We start from the raw sequence: 26,641 nt of genomic DNA on the forward strand, positions 1-26,641 counted from the left end.
AAAAAAATTTAACATTTGAAAACAAGGGCTCTGTAAGGAACGTTTAAAACATTACCTAAGGATGCAAATTCACCTTGCAAAAACAAAATGAGGCACAAAACCTAAACATGATGACATTATTGTTACAATAGTCCAAAAACAACACATTGCGGCCAAAATACACCCCCACAAATGTACGCTAATTGATTGTGTAATCCAGACATTAGCAGCTATGATTTCCACCTGCGTTCGGTTTTGTGCTATCCAAAAAAACTGCTTTCCAAACACATACCAAGCCGGTTTTCAATCCAACACTAATTGAGTTTCTGACAAGCCGTGATTAATCGATGCAACATCGTGGAGTGCCGGGACGGAGGAGAAGGCCATCGCCAATGTGGTCGAGTTATCCAGACCCTAAGCTGTGCGTGCATTTTGAAGGGAAAGAGGATCATCCAGTGACGTATGAGTTGGTACGAACACATCAGACGTTCGCATTTGTTAATGTATGTACGCCCCAAAAACGCCTCGCCACGCCTGCGTTTTTCCATCTCCTCCCCCGTCAACACCCAAAAACGCCCTGTTCTGTCAATCACATTTGACATGTCACTTCCTGTACACTATTTGACGAACGAGACAAAAAAAGCTCGCAATCTGCCGTACGCACATGCGCAGTGTAACACCGACACATGCGCGGTTAGTCAACATCGGAACGCAACAAGCGTACTGCTGTTAACGAACGGCTCTGAATCAGGGCCATTGTGACTGTGTGTTAGGATCAGTGTTAATGTGTGTTAGGATCAGTGTGACTGTAGAGGGATCAGTTTAACTGTATAGGGATCAGTGTGAATGTGTGTTTGGATCAGTGTGACTGTATAGGGATTAGTGTGAATGTGTGTTAGGATCAGTGTGACTGTATAGGGATCAGTGTGACTGTATAGGGATCAGTGTGAGTGTGTGTTAGGATCAGTGTGACTGTATAGGGATCAGTGTGACTGTATAGGGATCAGTGTAACTGTGTGTTAGAATCAGTGTGAATGTGTGTTAGGATCAGCGTGAAAGTGTTAGGATCAGTGTGACTGTATAGGGATCAGTGTGAATGTGTGTTAGGATCAGTGTGACTGTATAGGGATCAGTGTGACTGTGTGTTAGGATCAGTGTGACTGTATAGGGATCAGTGTGACTGTGTAGCGATTAGTGTGGGTGTATAGGAATCAGTGTGACTATATAGGGATCAGTGTGTGTATAGAGATCAGTGTGAATGTGGGTTGGGATCAGTGTGTGTATAGGGATCAGTTTGACTGTATTGGGATCAGTGTGACTGTGAGTTAGGATCAGTTTGTCTGTATAGGAATCAGCGTGAATGTGTGTTAGGATCAGTGTGAATGTGTGTTAGGATCAGTGTGACTATATCGGGATCAGTGTGACTGTATTGGGATCAGAGTGAATGTGTGTTAGGATCAGTGTGACTGTATAGGGATCAGTGTGACTGTGTGTTAGAATCAGTGTAAATGTATAGGGATCAGAGTGACTCTGTGTTAGGATCAGTGTGTCTGTATAGGGATCAGTGTGAATGTGTGTTAGGATCAGTGTGACTGTATAGGGATCAATGTGACTGTGTGTTAGAATCAGTGTAAATGTATAGGGATCAGTGTGACTCTGTGTTAGGATCAGTTTGTCTGTATATGGATCAGTGTGACTGTGTGTTAGGATCAGTGTGATTGTGTGTTAGGATCAGCGTGAATGTGTGTTAGGATCAATGTGACTGTAGAGGGACCAGTTTGACTGTATAGGGATCAGTGTGACTGTATAGGAATCAGTGTGAATGTGTGTTAGGATCAGTGTGACTGTATAGGGATCAGCGTGAATGTGTGTTAGGATCAGTGTGACTGTATAGGTATCAGTGTACTGTGTGTTAGAATCAGTGCGAATGTGTGTTAGAATCAGTGTAAATGTATAGGGATCAGTGTGACTCTGTGTTAGGATCAGTGTGTCTGTATAGGGATCAGTGTGAATGTGTGTTAGGATCAGTGTGACTGTATAGGGATCAATGTGACTGTGTGTTAGGATCAGCGTGAATGTGTTAGGATCAGTGTGACTGTATAGTTATCAGCGTGAATTTGCGTTAGGATCAGTGTGACTGTATAGGGATCAGTGTGACTGTGTGTTAGGATCAGTGTGACTGTAACGGGATCAGTGTGAATGTGTGTTAGGATCAGTGTGAATGTGTGCTAGGATCAGTGTGACTGTATATGGATCAGTGTGACTGTGTGTTAAGATCAGTGTGACAGTGTGTTACGATCAGTGTGAATGTGTGTTAGGATCAGTGTAACGGGATAGGGATCAGTATGACTGTGAGTTAGGATCAGTGTGATTGTGTGTTAGGATCAGTATGACTGTGTGTTAGGATCAGTGTGAATGTGTGTTAGGATCAGTGTAACTGTATAGAGATAATTGTGAAAGTGTGTTGGGATCAGTGTGACTGTATAGGAATCAGTGTGACTGTGTGTTAGGATCAGTGTGAATATGTGTTAGGATTAGTGTGACTGTATAGGGATCAGTGTGAAAGTGTGTTATGATCAGTGTGACTGTACATGGATCAGTGTGACTGTACAGGGATCTGTGTGACTGTGTGTTAGGATCAGTGTGCATGTGTGTTAGAATCATTGTGACTCTATAGGGATCAGTGTAATTGTGTGTTAGGATCAGTAGGAATGTGTGTTAGGATCAGTGTGACTGTGATAGGATCTGTGTCAATGTGATGATCAGTGTGCCTGTATAGGGATCAGTGTGAATGTGTGTTAGGATCAGTGTGACTGTATAGGGATCAGTGTGACTGTATAGGGATCAGTGTGAATGTGTGTTAGGATCAGTGTGACTGTATAGGGATCAGTGTGACTGTGTGTTAGGATCAGTGTGACTGTATAGGGATCAGTGTGACTGTGTAGCGATTAGTGTGGGTGTATAGGAATTAGTGTGACTATATAGGGATGAGTGTGTGTATAGAGATCAGTGTGAATGTGGGTTGGGATCAGTGTGTGTATAGGGATCAGTGTGTGTATAGGGATCAGTTTGACTGTATTGGGATCAGTGTGACTGTGAGTTAGGATCAGTTTGTCTGTATAGGAATCAGCGTGAATGTGTGTTAGGATCAGTGTGAATGTGTGTTAGGTTCAGTGTGACTATATCGGGATCAGTGTGACTGTATTGGGATCAGTGTGACTGTGTGTTAGAATCAGTGTAAATGTATAGGGATCAGTGTGACTCTGTGTTAGGATCAGTGTGTCTGTATAGGGATCAGTGTGAATGTGTGTTAGGATCAGTGTGACTGTATAGGGATCAATGTGACTGTGTGTTAGAATCAGTGTAAATGTATAGGGATCAGTGTGACTCTGTGTTAGGATCAGTGTGTCTGTATAGGGATCAGTGTGAATGTGTGTTAGGATAAGTGTGACTGTATAGGGATCAATGTGACTGTGTGTTAGAATCAGTGTAAATGTATAGGGATCAGTGTGACTCTGTGTTAGGATCAGTGTGTCTGTATATGGATCAGTGTGACTGTGTGTTAGGATCAGTGTGAATGTGTGTTAGGATCAGCGTGAATATGTGTTAGGATCAATGTGACTGTAGAGGGATCAGTTTGACTCTATAGGGATCAGTGTGACTGTATAGGGATCAGTGTGAATGTGTGTTAGGATCAGTGTGACTGTATAGGGATCAGCGTGAATGTGTGTTAGGATCAGTGTGAATGTGTGCTAGGATCATTGTTACTGTGTGTTAGGATCAGTGTGACTGTGATAGGATCTGTGTCAATGTGATGATCAGTGTGACTGTATAGGGATCAGTGTGAATGTGTGCTAGGATCAGTGTCAATGTGTTTTAGTATTAGTGTGAATGTATAGGGATCAGTGTGAATGTATGTTTGGATCGGTGTGAATGTGAGTTAGGAGCAGTGTGAATGTGTGTTAGGATCAGTGTGAATGTGTGTTAGGATCAGTGTGAATGTGTGTTTGGATCAGTATGATTGTATAGGGATCAGTGTGACTGTATAGGGATCAGTGTGATTGTTAGGATCAGTGTGACTAGATAGGGATAAGTGTGCATGTGTGCTAGGATCAGTGTGAATGTATGTTAGGATTAGTGTGACTGTATAGGGATCAGTGTGACTGTGTGCTTGGATCGGTGTGAATGTTAGTTAAGATCAGTGTGAATGCATGTTAGGATCGGTGTGAATGTGTGTTAGGATCAGTGTGACTGTGTGTTAGGATCAGTGTGAATGTGTGTTAGGATCAGTGCGACTATATAGGGATCAATGTGAATGTGTGTTAGGATCAGTGTGACTGTATTGGGATTAGCGTTACAGTATAAGGATCAGTGTGAATGTGTGTTAGGATCAGCGTGAATGTGTGTTAGGATCAGTGTAACTGTATAGGGATCAGTGTGACTGTGTTTTAGAATCAGTGTGAATGTATAGGGATCAGTGTGACTGTGTGTGTTAGGATCTGTGTGACTGTATATGGATCAGTGTGAATGTGTGTTAGGATCAGTGTGAATGTGTGTTAGGATCAGCGTGAATGTGTGTTAGGATCAGTGTGACTGTAGAGGGATCAGTGTGAATGTGTGTTAGGATCAGTGTGACTGTATCGGGATCAGTGTGACTGTATAGGGATCAGTGTGAATGTGTGTTAGGATCAGTGTGACTGTATAGGGATCAGCGTGAATGTGTGTTAGGATCAGTGTGACTGTATAGGGATCAGTGTGACTGTGTTAGAATCAGTGTGAATGTGTGTTAGGATCAGCGTGAATGTGTGCTAGGATCAATGTGACTGTAGAGGGATCAGTGTGACTGTATAGGGGTCAGTGTGAAATGTGAATGTGAAAAGATCAATGTGACTGTATAGGGATCAGTGTGACTGTGTGTTAGGATCAGTGTGACTGTGTGTTAGGATCAGTGTGACTGTATAGGGATCAGTGTGTGTATAGGGATCATTTTGAATGTGGGTTGGGATCAGTGTGTGTATAGGGATCAGTGTGACTGTATTGGGATCAGTGTGACTGTGTGTTAGGATCAGTGTGACTGTATAGGGATCAGTGTGAATGTGTGTTATGATCAGTGTGACTATTGGGATCAGTGTGACTGTATAGGGATCAGTGTGACTGTGTAGGGATTAGTGTGGGTGTATAGGAATCAGTGTGACTGTATAGGGATCAGTGTGTGTATAGGGATCAGTGTGAATGTGGGTTGGGATCAGTGTGTGTATTGGGATCAGTTTGACTGTGTGTTAGGATCAGTGTGACAGTATAGGGATCAGTATGACTGTGTAGGGATCAGTGTTAGTGTATAGGAATCAGTGTGAATGTGGGTTGAGATCAGAGTGTGTATAGGGATCAGTGTGAATGTGTAGGGATCAGTTTGAGTATATATGGATCAGTGTGAATGTGTAGGGATCAGTGTGAGTATATATGGATCAGTATGACTGTGTAGGGATCAGTGTTAGTGTATAGGAATCAGTGTGACTGTGGGTTGAGATCAGAGTGTGTATAGGGATCAGTGTGTGTATAGGGATCAGTGTGTGTATAGGGATCAGTATGAATGTGGGTTGGGATCAGTGTGTGTATAGGGATCAGTGTGTGTATAGGGATCAGTGTGAATGTGTTGGGAGCAGTGTGGGTATAGGGATCAGTGTGAATGTGTAGGAATCAGTGTGAATGTGGGTTGGGATCAGTGTGTGTATAGGGATCAGTGTGTGTATAGGGATCAGTATGAATGTGGTTTGGGATCAGTGTGTGTGTAGGGATCAGTGTGAAAGTGGGTTGGGATCAGTGTGTGTGTAGGGATCAGTGTGAATGTGTAGGGATCAGTGTGAATGTGGGTTGGGATCAGTGTGTGTATAGGGATCAGTGTGTGTGTAGGGATCAGTGTGAATGATGGTTGGGATCAGTGTGTGTATAGGGATCAGTGTATGTGTAGGGATCAGTGTGAATGTGGGTTGGGATCAGTGTGTGTATAGGGATCAGTGTGAATGTGGGTTGGGATCAGTGTGTGTATAGGGATCAGTGTGAATGTGTTGGGAGCAGTGTGTGTATAAGGGATCAGTGTGAATTTGTAGGGATCAGTGTGAATGTGGATTGGGATCAGTGTGTGTATAGGGATCAGTGTGTGTATAGGGATCAGTATGAATGTGTGAGAGGCAGCAGTACAGGACAGAGACATTATGATAATAATGATATAATATAATATAACATAATATAAAACTTAGGAGCAATAGTGAAAGCAGAATAGGGGCTGGGGTCACCACATTCCGGCGCTGCAGGGCGGGGCTCTGTCACTACCGGCCGGGGGCGGGCGTGTACATTCCTCCCGGGGAAGTCAGCATGGGACAGCCGGGTGGACACGTAGAGAAACTGCCGGCGGTAATGCAGGGTCTCAGCGGGGGGGACGCGGCTCTGCTGCCCGAGCTGGATGAGCAGACGCTGCTGAGTATGTTACAGAGCCGGTACCTGGAGCACAAGATCTATGTGAGTGTCCTTCTCCCTCACCTGTCCCCATTACCTGCCCCAGCCTGTGTCCTTCTCCCTCACCTGTCCCCATTACCTGCCCCAGCCTGTGTCCTTCTCCCTCACTTGTCCCCATTACCTGCCCCAGCCTGTGTCCTTCTCCCTCACCTGTCCCCATTACCTGCCCCAGCCTGTGTCCTTCTCCCTCACCTGTCCCCATTACCTGCCCCAGCCTGTGTCCTTCTCCCTCACCTGTCCCCATTACCTGCCCCAGCCTGTGTCCTTCTCCCTCACCTGTCCCCATTACCTGCCCCAGCCTGTGTCCTTCTCCCTCACCTGTCCCCATTACCTGCCCCAGCCTGTGTCCTTCTCCCTCACCTGTCCCCATTACCTGCCCCAGCCTGTGTCCTTCTCCCTCACCTGTCCCCATTACCTGCCCCAGCCTGTGTCCTTCTCCCTCACCTGTCCCCATTACCTGCCCCAGCCTGTGTCCTTCTCCCTCACCTGTCCCCATTACCTGCCCCAGCCTGTGTCCTTCTCCCTCACCTGTCCCCATTACCTGCCCCAGCCTGTGTCCTTCTCCCTCACCTGTCCCCATTACCTGCCCCAGCCTGTGTCCTTCTCCCTCACCTGTCCCCATTACCTGCCCCAGCCTGTGTCCTTCTCCCTCACCTGTCCCCATTACCTGCCCCAGCCTGTGTCCTTCTCCCTCACCTGTCCCCATTACCTGCCCCAGCCTGTGTCCTTCTCCCTCACCTGTCCCCATTACCTGCCCCAGCCTGTGTCCTTCTCCCTCACCTGTCCCCATTACCTGCCCCAGCCTGTGTCCTTCTCCCTCACCTGTCCCCATTACCTGCCCCAGCCTGTGTCCTTCTCCCTCACCTGTCCCCATTACCTGCCCCAGCCTGTGTCCTTCTCCCTCACCTGTCCCCATTACCTGCCCCAGCCTGTGTCCTTCTCCCTCACCTGTCCCCATTACCTGCCCCAGCCTGTGTCCTTCTCCCTCACCTGTCCCCATTACCTGCCCCAGCCTGTGTCCTTCTCCCTCACCTGTCCCCATTACCTGCCCCAGCCTGTGTCCTTCTCCCTCACCTGTCCCCATTACCTGCCCCAGCCTGTGTCCTTCTCCCTCACCTGTCCCCATTACCTGCCCCAGCCTGTGTCCTTCTCCCTCACCTGTCCCCATTACCTGCCCCAGCCTGTGTCCTTCTCCCTCACCTGTCCCCATTACCTGCCCCAGCCTGTGTCCTTCTCCCTCACCTGTCCCCATTACCTGCCCCAGCCTGTGTCCTTCTCCCTCACCTGTCCCCATTACCTGCCCCAGCCTGTGTCCTTCTCCCTCACCTGTCCCCATTACCTGCCCCAGCCTGTGTCCTTCTCCCTCACCTGTCCCCATTACCTGCCCCAGCCTGTGTCCTTCTCCCTCACCTGTCCCCATTACCTGCCCCAGCCTGTGTCCTTCTCCCTCACCTGTCCCCATTACCTGCCCCAGCCTGTGTCCTTCTCCCTCACCTGTCCCCATTACCTGCCCCAGCCTGTGTCCTTCTCCCTCACCTGTCCCCATTACCTGCCCCAGCCTGTGTCCTTCTCCCTCACCTGTCCCCATTACCTGCCCCAGCCTGTGTCCTTCTCCCTCACCTGTCCCCATTACCTGCCCCAGCCTGTGTCCTTCTCCCTCACCTGTCCCCATTACCTGCCCCAGCCTGTGTCCTTCTCCCTCACCTGTCCCCATTACCTGCCCCAGCCTGTGTCCTTCTCCCTCACCTGTCCCCATTACCTGCCCCAGCCTGTGTCCTTCTCCCTCACCTGTCCCCATTACCTGCCCCAGCCTGTGTCCTTCTCCCTCACCTGTCCCCATTACCTGCCCCAGCCTGTGTCCTTCTCCCTCACCTGTCCCCATTACCTGCCCCAGCCTGTGTCCTTCTCCCTCACCTGTCCCCATTACCTGCCCCAGCCTGTGTCCTTCTCCCTCACCTGTCCCCATTACCTGCCCCAGCCTGTGTCCTTCTCCCTCACCTGTCCCCATTACCTGCCCCAGCCTGTGTCCTTCTCCCTCACCTGTCCCCATTACCTGCCCCAGCCTGTGTCCTTCTCCCTCACCTGTCCCCATTACCTGCCCCAGCCTGTGTCCTTCTCCCTCACCTGTCCCCATTACCTGCCCCAGCCTGTGTCCTTCTCCCTCACCTGTCCCCATTACCTGCCCCAGCCTGTGTCCTTCTCCCTCACCTGTCCCCATTACCTGCCCCAGCCTGTGTCCTTCTCCCTCACCTGTCCCCATTACCTGCCCCAGCCTGTGTCCTTCTCCCTCACCTGTCCCCATTACCTGCCCCAGCCTGTGTCCTTCTCCCTCACCTGTCCCCATTACCTGCCCCAGCCTGTGTCCTTCTCCCTCACCTGTCCCCATTACCTGCCCCAGCCTGTGTCCTTCTCCCTCACCTGTCCCCATTACCTGCCCCAGCCTGTGTCCTTCTCCCTCACCTGTCCCCATTACCTGCCCCAGCCTGTGTCCTTCTCCCTCACCTGTCCCCATTACCTGCCCCAGCCTGTGTCCTTCTCCCTCACCTGTCCCCATTACCTGCCCCAGCCTGTGTCCTTCTCCCTCACCTGTCCCCATTACCTGCCCCAGCCTGTGTCCTTCTCCCTCACCTGTCCCCATTACCTGCCCCAGCCTGTGTCCTCCTCCCTCACCTGTCCCCATTACCTGCCCCAGCCTGTGTCCTCCTCCCTCACCTGTCCCCATTACCTGCCCCAGCCTGTGTCCTTCTCCCTCACCTGTCCCCATTACCTGCCCCAGCCTGTGTCCTCCTCCCTCACCTGTCCCCATTACCTGCCCCAGCCTGTGTCCTTCTCCCTCACCTGTCCCCATTACCTGCCCCAGCCTGTGTCCTTCTCACCTGTCCCCTCAGTGTTCTTATCCCTCACCTGTCCCCTCAGTGTTCTTATCCCTCACCTGTCTCCTCAGTGTTCTTATCCCTCACCTGTCTCCTCGTGTCTTTATCCCTCACCTGTCTCCTCGTGTCTTTATCCCTCACCTGTCTCCTCGTGTCTTTATCCCTCACCTGTCCCTACTACCTGCCCCCTCCTGTGTTCTTATCTTTAACCTGTCTCCTCGTGTCCTTATCCCTCACCTGTCCCCCCATATCCTTATCCCTCACCTGTCCCCCATATCCTTATCCCTCACCTGTCCCCTCAGTGTCCTTATCCCTCACCTGTCCCCTCAGTGTTCTTATCCCTCACCTGTCCCCCCATATCCTTATCCCTCACCTGTCCCCTCAGTGTCATTATCCCTCACCTGTCCATGTCCCTACTACCTGCCCCCTCCTGTGTTCTTATTTTTAAACTGTCTCCTCGTGTCCTTATCCCTCACCTGTCCCCCCATATCCTTATCCCTCACCTATCCCCACGTGTCCCTATCCCTCACCTGTCTCCTCGTGTCCTTATCCCTCACCTGCCCACCCCCTTATGCCATTTTCATTCGCCTGTTCTAAGTACTTTGTCCTTATCCTTCCCCTTTCCCCCCTCTTATGTCTTTATCTCTCACCTGTCCCCCCATATCCTTATCCCTCACCTATCCCCACGTGTCCCTATCCCTCACCTGTCCCCCCATATCCTTATCCCTCACCTGTCTCCTCGTGTCCTTATCCCTCACCTGTCTCCTCGTGTCCTTATCCCTCACCTGTCCCCTCAGTGTCCTTATCCCTCACCTGTCCCCCCATATCCTTATCCCTCACTTATCCCCACGTGTCCTTATCCCTCACCTGTCTCCTCGTGTCTTTATCCCTCACCTGTTTCCTCGTGTCTTTATCCCTCACCTGTCTCCTCGTGTCTTTATCCCTCACCTGTCCCCATGTGTGGTTATCCCTCACCTGTCTCCTCATGTCTTTATCCCTCACCTGTCCCTACTACCTGCCCCCTCCTGTGTTCTTATCTTTAACCTGTCTCCTCGTGTCCTTATCCCTCACCTGTCCCCCATATCCTTATCCCTCACCTGTCTCCTCGTGTCCTTATCCCTCACCTGTCTCCTCGTGTCCTTATCCCTCACCTGTCCCCTCAGTGTCCTTATCCCTCACCTGTCCCCTCAGTGTTCTTATCCCTCACCTGTCCCCCCATATCCTTATCCCTCACCTGTCCCCTCAGTGTCATTATCCCTCACCTGTCCATGTCCCTACTACCTGCCCCCTCCTGTGTTCTTATCTTTAAACTGTCTCCTCGTGTCCTTATCCCTCACCTGTCCCCCCATATCCTTATCCCTCACCTATCCCCACGTGTCCCTATCCCTCACCTGTTCCCCCATATCCTTATCCCTCACCTGTCTCCTCGTGTCCTTATCCCTCACCTGCCCACCCCCTTATGCCATTTTCATTCGCCTGTTCTAAGTACTTTGTCCTTATCCTTCCCCTTTCCCCCCTCTTATGTCTTTATCTCTCACCTGTCCCCCCATATCCTTATCCCTCACCTATCCCCACGTGTCCCTATCCCTCACCTGTCCCCCCATATCCTTATCCCTCACCTGTCTCCTCGTGTCCTTATCCCTCACCTGTCCCCTCAGTATCCTTATCCCTCACCTGTCCCCTCAGTATCCTTATCCCTCACTTATCCCCACGTGTCCTTATCCCTCACTTATCCCCACGTGTCCTTATCCCTCACCTGTCCCCTCGTGTCCTTATCCCTCACCTGTCCCCTCAGTGTTCTTATCCCCCACCTGTCCCCTCCCCTTTGCCCTTATCCCTCAGTGTCCTTATTCCTCACCTTTACCCTCTTCTTTGCCCATATCCCCCTCCACTTTGCCCTTATCCCTCATCTGCCCATCCCCTTTTGCCATTTTCATTCGCCTGTTGTAAGTACTTTGTCCTTATCCTTCCCCTTTCCCCCCTCTTATGTCTTTATCTCTCACCTGTACCACCCCCCTGTGCCCTTATCCCTCACCTGTACCACCCCCCTGTGCCCTTATCCCTCACCTGTACCACCCCCCTGTGCCCTTATCCCTCACCTGTCCCCTTATGCGCCCAGAGATAGCTGGCCTTTGTCCTGAGCACTCGTCTGTCCCCTTCAGTCCCATGACCGCTTGCCTTCCCCTTCCTTCCACCGCTTGTCCTGAGAACTTGCCTGTTCTCTTTTTGACTGCTCACCATTGTTTGGAGCTCTCCCCATAGTCCCCTTCCCACCAGAGTATCCATGCTTGAGCACATGCAATTAAATGAAAATGACTGAGCGCCTGCCTCAGAGATGGACGCAATGTCTGATCTTTCCGCAGTTGAATGATATCCATGGTCTGTGCATACGTCACCTTCCATTAATGTCATCTCTCGCAGTCTGGATTTAATCACAAAGCCGTAGACAGGAAAGGACCATTTGCGGGGGGTGGGTATAATGGTGACGAAACTGCAGGTGTGTTGTGACTGTGTTAGGGGCCAGCGTACGACTGTGATCTCATGCGCAGAAACAATGGCTCCGACGTCCCAGTTACAGCCTCCATTCTCTGCGACGTTACGGCTACTAAGCAGCTTCCTATGCAGCGTCGTTGTATGCAGTCGCTTGGATTTGCTAAGCCACTGGTGACGTCACAATACAAATCCCAGCGGCTGCGCCATTTGCGGAATTTAGCACATCCAGAGCGTGCAAATGTTGCAGCGGCTGCGCACATCTCTGAATCCGGCCCTGAGGCACTTATTAAGTCTCCTATAGTCAGGCACATACAATATACAGGGGCATACCTATAATAAATGCTCACCGCACACCCTGCACCTATTTATTCAATACTGTGGCTCCATTTCCCTAGTGACCTGGCACAGCGTTAGTCTTCTAGTGCCCAGAGTCTACTGCGCTCAGTGCACTGCCGGCAGCCGAGTTTAGAGGAGGGGGCCCCGGATGGAGGCTGCACACGGGGCCCCTCCACTCTTAATGGCTCCTACCAATCTATATAACTAAATGAATGGATGTGTTGGTAGGAGTTCCCTTACTAGGAGTACCCATGTTTACATCACAGAGAATGGCGCCTGTGATTTGTTCTCGCTGTGTAATTGTTCCTGATGGGATCTGAAGTCAGTCTGTTATTTTCCTTCTCTCATAGACCTACATTGGCGATATCCTCATTGCAGCTAACCCTTTTGAAGAACTTGCTATATACGGGACAGAGGTGATTTTATTTCCATATAACTTCTATGAGCTGAAAACTGTCACATATTTATATTTTACTACATTTTGCTGCATTTCTTGTTAGGGTAATAATAATCTCTTTTGTCTCTATGTAGTTTGGGGCACCCTGATATCTCTTATTTCTATAATCAGTTACTTATATAGAGCAGCAGATTCTGTTACTCATTACTATTGGGGACAGGCAGTAATAGAACAAGACAGGGTAATAACAGACAGACAGAGAGGTAGGAGGGCCCTGCTTTACAGCCTGACATGCTGCTAGGAAACAAGCCCTTCATTAAAGGTTCAGTTTTCACTACAAATGGACCTATAAGATCTTTATCTAATTTAGGAATAGTGCAAATTCCACCAAGGACAAAACGCCACATTGCCAGCAAAGGTTGGGACAGGGGGACAGTGATGTAGAGTGAATGTCACGCTAAAATGGCGCTGCGTGGAGTGTGGCGGAAATGGCCCCTCGCTCATCTCTGGCCCCTGCAGCTGTACCTCCTGCGACGATGGTAGTGTCGCCATTTGATTAGTACATTTTATTTCTATGGGTATTTTTCAGATTTCATAGAAAAAAAGAGTTTTGCTGTAATAAAAGTTTGAGAGATGGAGACATCAGAATTTCATATAGTCACTAAAGATGCGAAAATAGGACATATATATCTATCTATCTATCTATCTCTGCCATCTATAGAATGTAGAATCCGACCTGCACACACCGCATTGGGGCAGCTTGGAGAGGGTCTCACATGGTTACAATGTGGGGTGTCCCAGTGTCATTGCCTGTTTCGCTGATTTAATAATGTATCTGTAAGATCATGATTGAATATAGGAATAGACTTGATATACAGTTTGGTAACGCCAATCGGTGGCCATCGATCCGTCATGTTAAAAATCCCTGATTTGCAGATCGCAACCATCTTCTGGTCGGGATTGTCAATCAATGAAATCCAGCATGTTGGATTTCACTGATTCCCCGACCCTGGCGTCCAGGAATCGGGGAATTGCGACAATCTGTCGCCAATGTTTCTGGCCTTAAGCCAGAAATCCTGTTCATTGCTCCTTTTCTGAAGCTTACGGGACTCCAGGCTCCATCTTATTAATAATAATTGTTGTGGTCAGTGGCTGGCCTTATATATTACACAGACAAGGCGCGCTTACCACTTATTTTGTATTTTCCTAACCCCAAGGGGGAAATTGAAGCCTGGAGAGAGATAAAGTACCAACCAATCAGCTCTTAAGTCATTTTGCAAACACAGCCTGTAACATGACAGGAGCTGGTTGGTTGGTCCTTTATCTCTCTCCAATTTATTTCTCTCCAAGCTTTGATACATCTCCCCCTAAATATAAGTGAATGTAGAACCTTGTTCTTTTTCTAGGACTTTTCTAGGACTTAGTTATTTTCCTGATGGTGTTTGTAGAGCTCAGCGTTATTATTTCATTTCTCATGATCCCTTTATCTCCCCTCAGCTGAGGCGGCGTAAACCTCTCCCATGTACTAATGACAATATGTGACATCAGGGAGAACAATGATGTCACTGCGGAGACGACCAGGTCCTGAATGCTTAAGAGCTAGCAGACAAAGGCGTACCTCATTTGGGGCGTACCTCATTTGGGGGTGCCACAGACAAACAGCAGTTTGAACCACGTCCATTGTCTGTGTCCTCTGTCCACATAACTCTACTTGCACAGCTCCCTTCCTGCTGCAGGTAGAGGGACTTTAGTTCCCATCATGTAGTTTCCTAGTGGGGAGTAGGGAGCAGAAGGGGTCACTGAAGACCACTCATGGCTGCTTGCTCCTTTCCCATATACAGTATGTATACAGAAATACAACATGAAAACAGAAGCATTTTATTAACTATTTGTATTACGCCAGCATATTTCAACTTTCGGGTTCCGTTCAGCACATAGCGATTAAACAAAGGATCCCAAACGTATTAGCAATTGTCCGGCCAAAACGTAGCAGCCATTTTTCCATATTCTATGACATCTAACGGCTGATCTCATTTGGGGGTGTAGCTTTACTAGAACTTACTTAGTGTGGGAATGGACGTATGAAACCAGTGACCTATGGTAAGAATAATCCACATAGCAAAGATTGGCTGGTGCTGGAGTAATGCCACCAAATGCTCCCATCATGCCGCAGTTCTACAAGAATAATGTGGGGAATCCTTATAGCATTTACACTTAGAGGTAAATTTACTAAGATTGCATTCTCGGGTGTGTTTGTCCATTTTTTAAAACTCGCAGATTTACTAAAGGCAAACGCGGGTGAGAAATCCTTAAACTCTGCAAAACACGGGTGAAAACACAAATAGAAATAAATACACCATCGGCCAAACTCGCAGGTACTTCCATAGACAGGAATACAACACAGGAATTTACCAATAATCGTGATTATAATCATGGGTGTCATTTAAGCAAATTCTGTCCAAAATAGAAGTTTTAAATAGATCCCCTCCTGAGCTGCGTGTTTGGCCGAATCATGCACAGATCAGTGTAATCCGTGCATATTTCTCCCTGTAATTAACCCAAAAAAGGGTTAAATTGAAAGGAAACAAAAAACGGGATGGGGTCCCCCCCACAGCATAACCAGGGACAAAATGTGTAGGGGCCCCTCGTATTTAATGAACCAGCACTGGGCTCTGTGAGCAAGTCTTGGTTTTAAAAACACAGGGAAAAATGGTGTGGGTTTCCCCGTCCAAAGCATTGACACCCCAAACTAGTCAAAAGGTGGGGATCCCCCCCAACAATGGTGTCCCACCCTCTCCTGTGCTTCCCAGGTCTGGGCTGAAGCCAGGGGCTCTTCCCTGCACCCCTGTAACAGTCATAATTATAATAGAGTAATATTTTTTTACAGGGGTTTACAGGTCCCAGCATGCCTGCCCTTTGGCACTTGTAGAACTATAAGTGCCATCAGATGGCTGGCACCAGTACCCCGAGTGTAAAAAATAAAAGTATTAAAATATCCAAAGGGGACACACTATATTCATCTTGTCCCTGGGTGTCCAGCCCCTTCTCTAGTAGCATCCCGGTTTTTCTATAAAAAACAGCAAAATATAACTTACCGATAATTTTGTTTCTTCTAAATACTTCATGGCATCCATTACTTTTATATTACATCCCTTTCCCCTAGTATTAGACAGAAAGTATGCCGGCAACAGTATCTGCTCATTCTACTCGCTCTGTGGGTACCTCGTGGGCAACCCAGCGTGGCGTCTCTGCTGAACGCCTATGCAAGGCAGCCACGTGGTCTTCTGTCCACACCTTTCTTAGATTTTATGCCTTTGATACATTTGCCTCTCAGGATGCTTCCTTCGGGTGTAGGGTTCTCTTCTCAGCCCAGGAGCATTCCCGCCCTTATACAACTGCTTTGGGACATCCCCATTGTCTCCCCTGTGGATGTGACGCCCTAAATCTGGTAGTGTCGCGTAGAGTCGCTTACCACTTACTCGAATTACTGCTCCTCTTGTTTGTTAGTAGGAACGTAACCAGCTGGCTACGAAGTATCTCATGCCAATTGGTACTATGCAATTTATAATTATTTATAAACCATATAACATTGACATTTGCAAACACTATGAGCAATTCTACTGTCCTCAATACATTGCAAAGGTCAGGTACATACAACAACAATACAATATAAAAGATTGACACACAAAGAGCTGATATTTTATTTGACTGGAACCAGTAACTGCTCGATCGTCGTGTAAGCGGATCTGTGAATAGAATGGATTATAACTTAGCCCTACTAAACAGGTTATAACATGGCACTAAACCTGGTACACCCTCTATTCATGTAGCAAGGGTAGAACATGGAAAATATTTTAAATAACAAAGACAGTCAATGTATTAGTATATAATTCACAAATTGCTGGCCAGCTAAATATAGGTGGTGCACATTGAACTTGCTGTTCATAGTGTCTTTGGGTTGCTGTGAATCACGCTGTCCCTTTTGTCTCACTGGAGTTAAACACTGTTTAGGATTGGCAGTAATATTGAAGATATATTTGGCAACACTTGTAACTCTTAGCAGAGGAATGTTCCGAAGGTAATAAGCAGATGGCCAATATCTGTAACAACTATAGTTTGTCTTTCTGCGACGTTGTATGTTACTAGTGCTGTGGGGATGGTGAGGAGGATCTCCCTGATAAGCAAGTTCTAAACTTTAACTGAGGTAATACTGCCTGCAGCTTGACTCATGTTGATCTCCATTAACCTGATGTGTTTACAGAAGGGATCTTCTGTGTGTAGATCAGCAGAATTATCCAGCTTGACCCCTGTATTTCTCTAGCTGAGTTCAACTGACTGGTTATGCAAGTTAGTAAATTAGCTATAGACCATTATTAACTGTGATTCCTCCTCTCTGTAGTATTAACTGGCTGGTTTCACTTCCTAATCTCCTGAGCTTCAGGTGTGCGTACAGTATATTAGTAGGACCAGCCTAATGGTGAGGGTAATGTCCCCTGCGCTTGCATATAAGTTGGGTGACATTACTTTTCTGCACACAGGGTGACTACATGTGCAAACTTACTATCTTATGTTTGAAGGGGTGGCGCGTTTGTTCGCACTGGGAGCCCACACCCCTAGAAACTGCGCTGCTGAGGGTGATAGTTGGGGGTTTTCATTGTGTTTACAAAAAAGTGATGTACTAACTGTGCGGAGTACATCTCGCCAGTCACTGCATCCTTACTGATTGCATACATGATCAGTACAGCAAAGTACAGCTCTTCCAATAAGAGCTGTCCATTGCGATCAGCGCTGCGCCCTGGACTTCCAGGTTTATGACCCATGATCCATCTGCACATGCGCAGTGTGACGCGGCGGCCGCAGGGCATGCTGGGAGGGATCTGATCGGATCCCACATACCAAAGCTGGCGCTACCCTCCACTTCGGAGCCCCGGCGACCAGCCAATAATGCATATGGAAAATGCGGTACTCCCCAAAAACTGGGTTTTTATCGCTTTTTCCATTTAGTACATCCCGGCCGGAGACGGATTTAGATGGTTTATTTTTTGACAAGGGAATTATACCGGACTCCTCCCCTCTCTTTATTCCTCCCCCCACATCAAGTCCGAGCTCCTCCCATTTTCAAGCAACGACCTCACATCATAGTTTGTGTATCCGTTACCGTCTCCATTTATTATTTTATCTTTTTGCTTTCTCCATCGCCTTTTTCCCCCCTTTCATTTACCACTAGTCCCTATCCTAAGCCCTTTGCCCCCCCCTCCTCCCCAGCAGCTCCGTGAGGCAGCTCGTCCTCTTACCCCCCCCCCTCTTGTCTCTACAATGTAGTGACCACATATGGAGGTACTAAGCCTTGAAAAGTTGAGTGAAAAAGTACCAACCAATCAGTTCCTTACACAGCCTGTAACTTGCTCTCTCTCTTTCTAACACTGTTCTTATGTAATTATTTCAAGTCTGGAGTGCAGCATCTATTTGCTGATGTACTTATCCTGTTATGAGGGCATTCAGTTAACTGATATATACATATGTAAAAAAGAAAAGGACCAATGCCTGTAGTGATATATGTGTTGGATGTGTTCTAAACCTGAATATCTAAAACTAAAGGCGGGTATCCACTTATAGATATACAAACAAGAGCACGATTATGACATTGCAGTCGTGCTCTCGTTTGTATATCTAGTGATGTGCTAGGACTGAACATTCACTCATTCAGTCCAGACACATCCCTCATCCTCGCACATGCTGAACCTGACGAGATCGTCAGGTTGACCAGCATGTACGGGCGATGTCGGCAGCGACCAGCGGGCACGTGCATCGCTGGTCGCTTCCGACCAAAACATGCCCAATGCATGCGCGATTTGCAAGCGATTGCACGATAACGACGTTGTTATCGTGCAATCGCTTGGTTAAATCGCTAAGCGCATACCCCTCTTAATATAAACACCCAAAAAGATTACAGCCAATTGCCTCCATACATAGAAGAGTATAAATTGGAGAGTGATTAACTACCAACCAATCAGCTCCTAACTGTCATTTTTCAAACACAGCCTGTAGCATGACAGATAGGAGCTGAGTGGAGAGGCTGGAGTGAAACCTGTGCGTTCTGCATTAGCAGTGGAGATGTGGAATTCCAGGGTTTCACATTTACACAGACCCAGCTGGAATAATCACTGGAGCACAGGAAGGGTTAAAACTCTCACACACCTGATACTCGTTGCCCTGATGCTGAGTAGCAGCCAGGAAGTAGGGACATAGTGTTGTAGTGCCAGGGTCCAAGGGCTGTGGTGGGAGAGCAAGCCCAAATTGTGGCTGCAAGCCACTGCTGACTGATTAGCACACGGAGTGCTGAGACTTTTATGTTTGTTAGTTTATTTTATGTTCTGTGCCTGTATGTGTGCAGGCCTAACCTCACATATGCTAAGGTGCAGTGTTTGCTGCTATTAAAATGCCACTGCTTTACCACAAATATCTGCCCGTCTGTTACATATAGTGGCCCATACGGGGACCCTCTGCACTGCTTTGTTACAGCGTATATGCCAGCCGCTTCCAGCATGGCAGAGGAATGGACTAGGCAGAACGTTCGGTATACGTAAGTATGGTTGGTGAACCAGAAAAAAACAGCAGTTATATGAAGGACACTGTAACTTGCTATGCATTGTGCAAATGCTGTTTATGTACTGAGAAAAAAAAGTTACTTTGCTTTGTTTTTACGAAGGTGCTTGAGATATAACAAATGCTGATTAGTATCTTCACCAGCTAGTATGCTGCATAATTAAGTTCACCTGTTGACTGAACAAGAGCAAGACACATATATTACTGAGGTCTAATTAAGCACTGCATTGCTGGAAGAGAAGAAGCCATTATTTCCCCTGTGTTCTGTGTAACCCCTGCATTGCTGGAAAAGAAGAAGCCATTATTTCCCCTGTGTTCTGTGTAACCCCTGCATTGCTGGAAAAGAAGAAGCCATTATTTCCCCTGTGTTCTGTGTAACCCCTGCATTGCTGGGGGAAAAAGTCAGTGATTTCTAACATTAATTACAATTGCTTTGCTGAAAGAAAGATATATATTTATTTGTGTAAACTGGCTTCTCTAAAAGCACCTGCACTTGTACATACCCTCTCACTATAAAAATGGAGGAAGTTTTTCGCACTATAGTACATTTCTTGGCCTCTCACCAAAAGACAGTGGAACAAATGCTACAGTTAAGCTGGCCACACACTAGACCAGGGGTAGCCAACCTCGGTCCTCGTGAGCTACCAACAGTTCACGTTTTCCAGGTCACCCAGCAGGTGCACAGGTGTATTCATTACTGACTAACACATTTGAAAGATCCACAGGTGGAGCTAATTATATCACTTATGATTCTTGAGGACCAGGGTTGGCTACCACTGCACTAGACCAACTTTCATCCACCTATCCAACTAGTTGATTGGTTGGAATGAAAATCTGGTAAGGTATGGGAGTAACTGATGATCAGCAATTTGCTCCTAAATGCCAGAAAACAGATGAAAATGGCGTCAGACAAGTTTGTTAAATGTTTGATCTAAACAATTTGTTCAAACAACAGTTTTTGTCCATTTTCCGGCGTTTGGGAGCAAATAGCTTTCTTACCTTACCAGAGTTTCATTCCAACCAATCAACTAGTTGGCTGGTTGGATGTAAGTTGGTCTAGTGTGTGGCCAGCTTTAGTGACCTAGTCAATGGGCACACCAGGTGCTGGGCATCTGGAGAAAGTGTCTGTCTCAGATGACCCAGAGGCATATTTGCTGATACAGTATATGAGAGGGTGGCACAGCGTTTAGTGGCCAGCAGATACTTGGGCTGATAGACTTGCCCCCTATCTCACTGGTGGGGCTCAGAAAGCCTATGCTGATCTGTCCTCTGCTGATGCAGAGAAATATGACCTAGTTAAAAGTGCCATTCTAGCTAGGTTAGGTCTCAGTCCTTCTGGGAAAGTGCAGCGCTTCCACGAATGGGCCCTATTACCAGGGGTCCCTATTTGGAAGCAGGTTGTAGAACTCGCCCGACAGGGGCGGAGTTGGCTCCAGCCAGAAGACCACACTGCCGCTCAGATTGTAGAGACGGTGGTTGTTGACCAGTGTATAAGAACACTAGGGGGGGAATATGCAGCGCTGGGTCATACACACTGATCCTCAGAATTTGGTTACAGTATTGGAGCAATATGAGGCCGCAGGAAATATGACAAAAATGCCAGGAAAGAAACCAGAGAATGGACGACCCATTACGATGGCACCCCATTGACCTGTGACCCTGACTGTCACCCCCCCTCAAGGAAACGCCGCTGGAGATGCCAGGGTCATTTGCTATGAGTGCAGAGAACCAGGTCACATAAGACGGGACTGTCTCAAAAAAACAGCCTATGGAGTGTGGGGTTGTTAGTATGGGCGATAGGTTACCCCGCCTTTTTGCACGATGGTATCCCTGGATTCCTGACCAACGTTAATGTGGGAAACTGTGTTACTGCATGGCTGAGAACTCCCAGCTATTATAGACTCAGGGAGTGAGCTAACCCTGATCTCAGAGGCTGTCCTGCCCAGGCAGTGGAAAAGGTGTCGGGCTTAGTTGAAGTACTCTACGTTCATGGATCCAAAGAAAACTTTTCCCGAGTGCAAGTGAGCCTCAGGGGTCGTCTTTCACCTGAATTACCCACATTCTGGTGGAATCTGCTCCCTCTAATGGAGGCTGGAGTGAAACCTGTGTTCTGCATTAGCACTGGTCATGTGGAATTCCAGGGTTTCACATTTACACAGATCCAGCTGGTATAATCACTGGGGCACAGGAAGGGTTAAAACTCTCACACACCTGATGCTCGTTACCCTGATGCTGTAGGGACAGAGTGTTGTAGTGCCAGGGTCCAAGGGCTGTGGTGGGAGAGCAAGCCCAAATTGTGGCTGCAAGCCACTGCTGACTGATTAGCACACAGAGTGCTGAGACTTTTATGTTTGTTAGTTTATTTTATGTTCTGTGCCTGTATGTGTGCAGGCCTAACCTCACATATGCTAAGGTGCAAGTTTGCTGCTATTAAAATGCCACTGCTTTACCACAAATACCTGCCTGTCTGTTACATATGGTGGCCCATACGGGGACCCTCTGCACTGCCTTACTGAGTACCTGCCTGTCTGTTACATATGGTGGCCCATACGGGGCCCTCTGCACTGCTTTACCACAAATACCTGCCCGTCTGTTACATATGGTGGCCCATACGGGGACCCTCTGCACTGCTTTACTGAGTACCTGCCTGTCTGTTACATATGGTGGCCCATACGAGGACCCTCTGCACTGCTTTACCGAGTACCTGCCTGTCTGTTACATATGGTGGCCCATACAGGGACCCTCTGCACTGCTTTACCACAAATACCTGCCTGTCTGTTACATATGGTGGCCCATACGAGGACCCTCTGCACTGCTTTACCGAGTACCTGCCTGTCTGTTACATATGGTGGCCCATACAGGGACCCTCTGCACTGCTTTACCACAAATACCTGCCTGTCTGTTACATATGGTGGCCCATACGGGGACCCTCTGCACTGCTTTACCGAGTACCTGCCTGTCTGTTACATATGGTGGCCCATACGGGGACCCTCTGCACTGCTTTCCTGAGTACCTGCCTGTCTGTTACATATGGTGGCCCATACGGGGACCCTCTGCACTGCTTTACCGAGTACCTGCCTGTCTGTTACATATGGTGGCCCATACGGGGACCCTCTGCACTGCTTTACCACAAATACCTGCCTGTCTGTCACATATGGTGGCCCATACGGGGACCCTCTGCACTGCTTTACCGAGTACCTGCCCGTCTGTCACATATGGTGGCCCATACGGGGACCCTTTGCACTGCTTTACCACAAATACCTGCCTGTCTGTCACATATGGTGGCCCATACACGGACCCTCTGCACTGCTTTACCGAGTACCTGCCTGTCTGTTACATATGGTGGCCCATACGGGGACCCTCTGCACTGCTTTACCACAAATACCTGCCCGTCTGTCACATATGGTGGCCCATATGGGGACCTTCTGCTCTGCTTTACTGAGTAGCTGCCTGTCTGTCACTTATGGTGGCCCATACGGGGACCCCCTGCATTGCTTTACTGAGTACCTGCCTGTCTGGAATCCTCATTTCAACACCCCATGTTACAATATATATATATATATAATATACTTCAATTCTACATGGCAGCCTCACTTTGGGATATAGGAGCTGTTCCCCTAGTATAGACAGGAAGTTTTTTCAGGGACCGCCCCTCCCCTTACTGTATTTATTCCGGCTCCTCGTCTTTTTCTTCCTGTCTCCTAACAGTACAGATGTAGGAAAGTTTTTTTTTTTTCCTAAATAGTTGCCTGTTGAGGCGGGGTGGCACCCCGGGGTGGTCGTCATGAAGGCAGATGGCTGAAAACCGGTACTATACTGAAGTTTGATGAGGATGCCTGCCCTTGGGTCCATGGCAGTCATTGCAGCTGGTGGAGCATTTTCAATCGGAGCTCCCTGGCTAAGTACAAACAAAGATGGTGCCGTAGCGTAGATCTGGCTGGAGTGCGCAGGAGTGCATCACTAATTCTGACCAGAATCCAGTGCAGTTGTCACTGCGCATGTGCCCAACCCGGGCTAAAGGTCAGAGGACTTTAAATGGTGAGTGATATTCTCTTCTACTTATCTACTATGTCTGCAGCTTGAATATGGAATCTGATTCTTCATCCCAACAGCTGATTAGTGCTCAGTAAGTCTTGTTAGTGGGTGCCTAGTTATTCAGGTTGTTGGTATTAGGCTAGTAATAGGGTGTTTTCATTTCTAGTGTACCTCATGCCTAACATGGGAGCCAAGAAGTAGTTGGTTAAGAAAGAGCCTGGGAAGTGTCTGCGTGCAGCCGGTGATTGGCCATTTGCAGGGAACACAGGAGATGGTCTTTTGTGAGAATTGTGTCCAGAAGAGCCCCACACATGGAGCTTCTCAGCAGCCTAACCAGTACCAAGAGGGTCATTCCATGCCAAATCATCACAGCGTCCAACCCGACCAGCTCAGATTTTCATGATATTTGGTAGGATAATAGACGACCTAAAGAAACTTTCATATGTGAAATTTTTAGCCCTCAGTGATTGTCGCAAACTCTCGGGCAGACAGTGGACCCAACCCGTATTCAGGGAATTGCCTAGACCTATTCCTGAGGCCCGGAGTCTAAAGTGCTGGTGGTATTCACCAGGGACCCTCGCAAGAAGGTATGGACTTGGCTGCATCCGACACAGGTCGCGGCCCTCAGGTTAGGTTTCCCTATACAGGTGCTGGTGTACTAGTTGGAATACAGATGATATTAGCGTAGTCGACAAGCCGGGTCAGAGCCAAACAGACGAGACGGTACCAGGGAGCAGGCGTAAATGGGTCACAGGGAATAGCTGAGCTCAGAACCAAATAATCATGATATGCACAGGAATGCTGGAGTATGGAATGGAGCCTATACTCTGGCACTGAGGTGCTCCCAGGAACTACCTTATAATAGGTCAAGGTTCAACTCAGCCCCAATCAGCAAATCCCTAATCCTGACATGTCACTTTAATTCCACTTGCAGTACTGTGCACGCGCCCCTAGGGGCGCCGCGACCGTCTGCGCACATTCAACAGAGGGAGTCAACGGCAGCAGGCGCTGGGATCTCCCTGCTACCTGCTCGCCAGAAGCCTGTGAGGATGTCACGGGTAGCATTGTCTCGAATATCGATTAAGCACCAATGGTTTCAGGAGAGAGGTATGGAACATGTTGGGAATCCTGAGAGTACCAGGAAGTTTTAAGTGAACAGCCACTGGATTGATGACCTGAAGAATCTGGGAAGGACCAATGAATCTGGGAGCAAACTTCATGGTGGGAGCCTTTAATCGCAAGTGCTTAGTGGATAACCAGACTTTATCACCAGGGTTCAGTACAGGACTCCCTCTTCTCTTCTCGTCTGCCATCCGCTTATACCTGGAAGAGGCCTTACACAAATTCTTTTTCACCTCCCTCCAAATCCTGAAGAACCGACTCGCTGTGCCACCCAGAGCTGGGACAGATTCTGACTCGATAGCTGGTACTTCTGGTATCATAGTATGTAACCCATACTGAATGTAGAATAGAGAGTGCCCTGATGGTTCATGGTACAAATTATTGTGAGCATATTCAGCCCATGGCAACAAGGAAACCTAATCATCTTGATTAGCTGAGACACATATCCAAATGAATTTCTCTAAATCTTGGTTTACGCGCTCCGTTTGACTATTACCCTGAGAATGATAAACGCAGATGAAAAACTCAATTGATATTAAAACATTTACATAATGCCCTTCAGAACCTGGAAATAAATTGTACACCACGGTCTGAAACCATGTCTTTGGGAAACCCATGTAGCTTGATGATTTCCTCTATAAATGTCTCAGCCAACTTCAGAGCTGACGTTAACCCTTTTAATGGGACGAAGTGGGCGACTTTGGAGAACCTATCCACCACTACCCATATAGTAGTGAACCCCTGGCAGGAGGGTAGTTCTGTTATAAAGTCCATGGATATATGGGACCAAGGACTGTCAGGTACTGAAAGTGGACATAAAGACCCCGAAGGAAGTTGAGGAGGCACTTTATGCTGAGCACAGATGGTACAGGCTGCCACAAAGTCCTTGACATGACGTACGGTCGGCCACCAATAACCCCTAAGGATCAGTTCCAAAGTTTTCCCCACTCCTGCATGACCTGAAAAACATGAAGAATGAGCCCACTGGAGTAACTTAGGGTCTGATTCTGACCCGGTCGCAAGCGCTGAGCGCTCGCAACCGGGTCGATGGAGGCCCAGAGCGCATGCGCACGATGGATCCGGCTCCGTCGTGCCCATGCGCGAGACCCAAATAGCGATGGGCAAACCTTTGCTCCGGGTCTCGCACCAAAGGGGACATGCTGTCGATGTTGAGTGACAGCATGCCCCCTTTGGTGGGCGGGCCGGGGGGGTGGCTGCCCAAATGGAGGCATTCCCATGTTAACGCCTACCATTTGGGGCAAGCCCCAGAGAGATTTCGGCTCTAACAGAGCCGGAATCTCTCCACTGACATCACTTGTTAGAGCCGAAATCTCTCTGGGGATTGCGGCAACGAGACCCTACCACAAGGGTCTCGTCCCAAGCCCGATGGTCGCAATGATCTTGACCATTGCGACCATCTTCCTGGCCGCTCGCTATAGCTGTGGGTGGTTACCCACAGCTATGCGAGCGGCCAGGAGGCCATTCTAAAAAAAAATAAAAAAAATCTGCCCTGATTCAGAGCGAGCACTCTGTTAGAGTGTCCAGCTCTGAATCAGGGCCTTAGATTGGTGTTCGAGTGCTACAAATGTTTTCCCTGGCGGGATCTTGACCATCGTAACTGCAACAAAGCACCCAGGATTTAAAATTGGTTTGTCTTCCTTTGCTTCATCTTCCTGGGCAGAATTGAATGCTTGAAACAGGGCGTCAGCTTTTACATTCTTGCAAACTGGAGGATGGGTAATAACCAGGTTAAAACGGTCAAAAAACAGCGACCACCTGGACTGGCGATAATTCAGGCAATGAGCAGTCTTGAGATAAGTGAGGTTCTTATGATCTGTGTAAACTGACACCGGAAACTTTGCACCCTCCAGCAGATATCTCCACTCTTGCAACGCCAGCTTAATAGCCAGTAACTCCTTATCCCCAACTGCATAATTCTTCTCTGGAGCAGAAAACTTGTGGGAAAAGAACCAACATGAGTACCACTTGCCCTGCTTATTCTTTTGTGACAGTACAGCCCCAACTCCAACCGTGGAAGCGTCCACTTCCAAGAAGAAAGGCAGAACGCAATCAGGTTGTCTTAGAATAGGAGCTGACATAAAGCACTGTTTTAAAAGAACAAAGGCCTTTTCAGCTGCAGGAGACCATCTCCGGGTATCTTGTCCTTTCTTGGTGAGCACAGTGATTGGGACCGCTATGGTTGAGTAGTTTTTGATGAACTGGCGATAGAAATGCAGAATCCCAAGAAGCTTCGTATTGCTTTTAACCCAACAGGGCGAGGCCAGTT

At 48.0% G+C, this 26,641-nt stretch overlaps 1 protein-coding gene across 1 annotated transcript in view; it reads left to right on the top strand.

Moving 5' to 3' along the window:
- Positions 1-6,323: 6,323 nt before the first annotated feature.
- The window catches only part of LOC148443397 (unconventional myosin-VIIa-like), a gene marked incomplete at its 3' end in the record, with an annotated part of 418,660 nt that continues 398,342 nt past the window's right edge, over positions 6,324-26,641 (top strand). The window contains exons 1-2 of the mRNA XM_088462885.1: positions 6,324-6,495; positions 12,545-12,610. Coding sequence (XP_088319011.1) covers positions 6,352-6,495; positions 12,545-12,610 — 210 coding nt within the window. The remainder of the gene's footprint in view (positions 6,496-12,544; positions 12,611-26,641) is intronic.

The sequence above is a fragment of the Taudactylus pleione genome, unplaced genomic scaffold (genome assembly GCF_031769625.1).
Source record: "Taudactylus pleione unplaced genomic scaffold, aTauple2 ptg001283l, whole genome shotgun sequence".
Classification (NCBI taxonomy): Eukaryota; Metazoa; Chordata; class Amphibia; order Anura; family Myobatrachidae; genus Taudactylus; species Taudactylus pleione.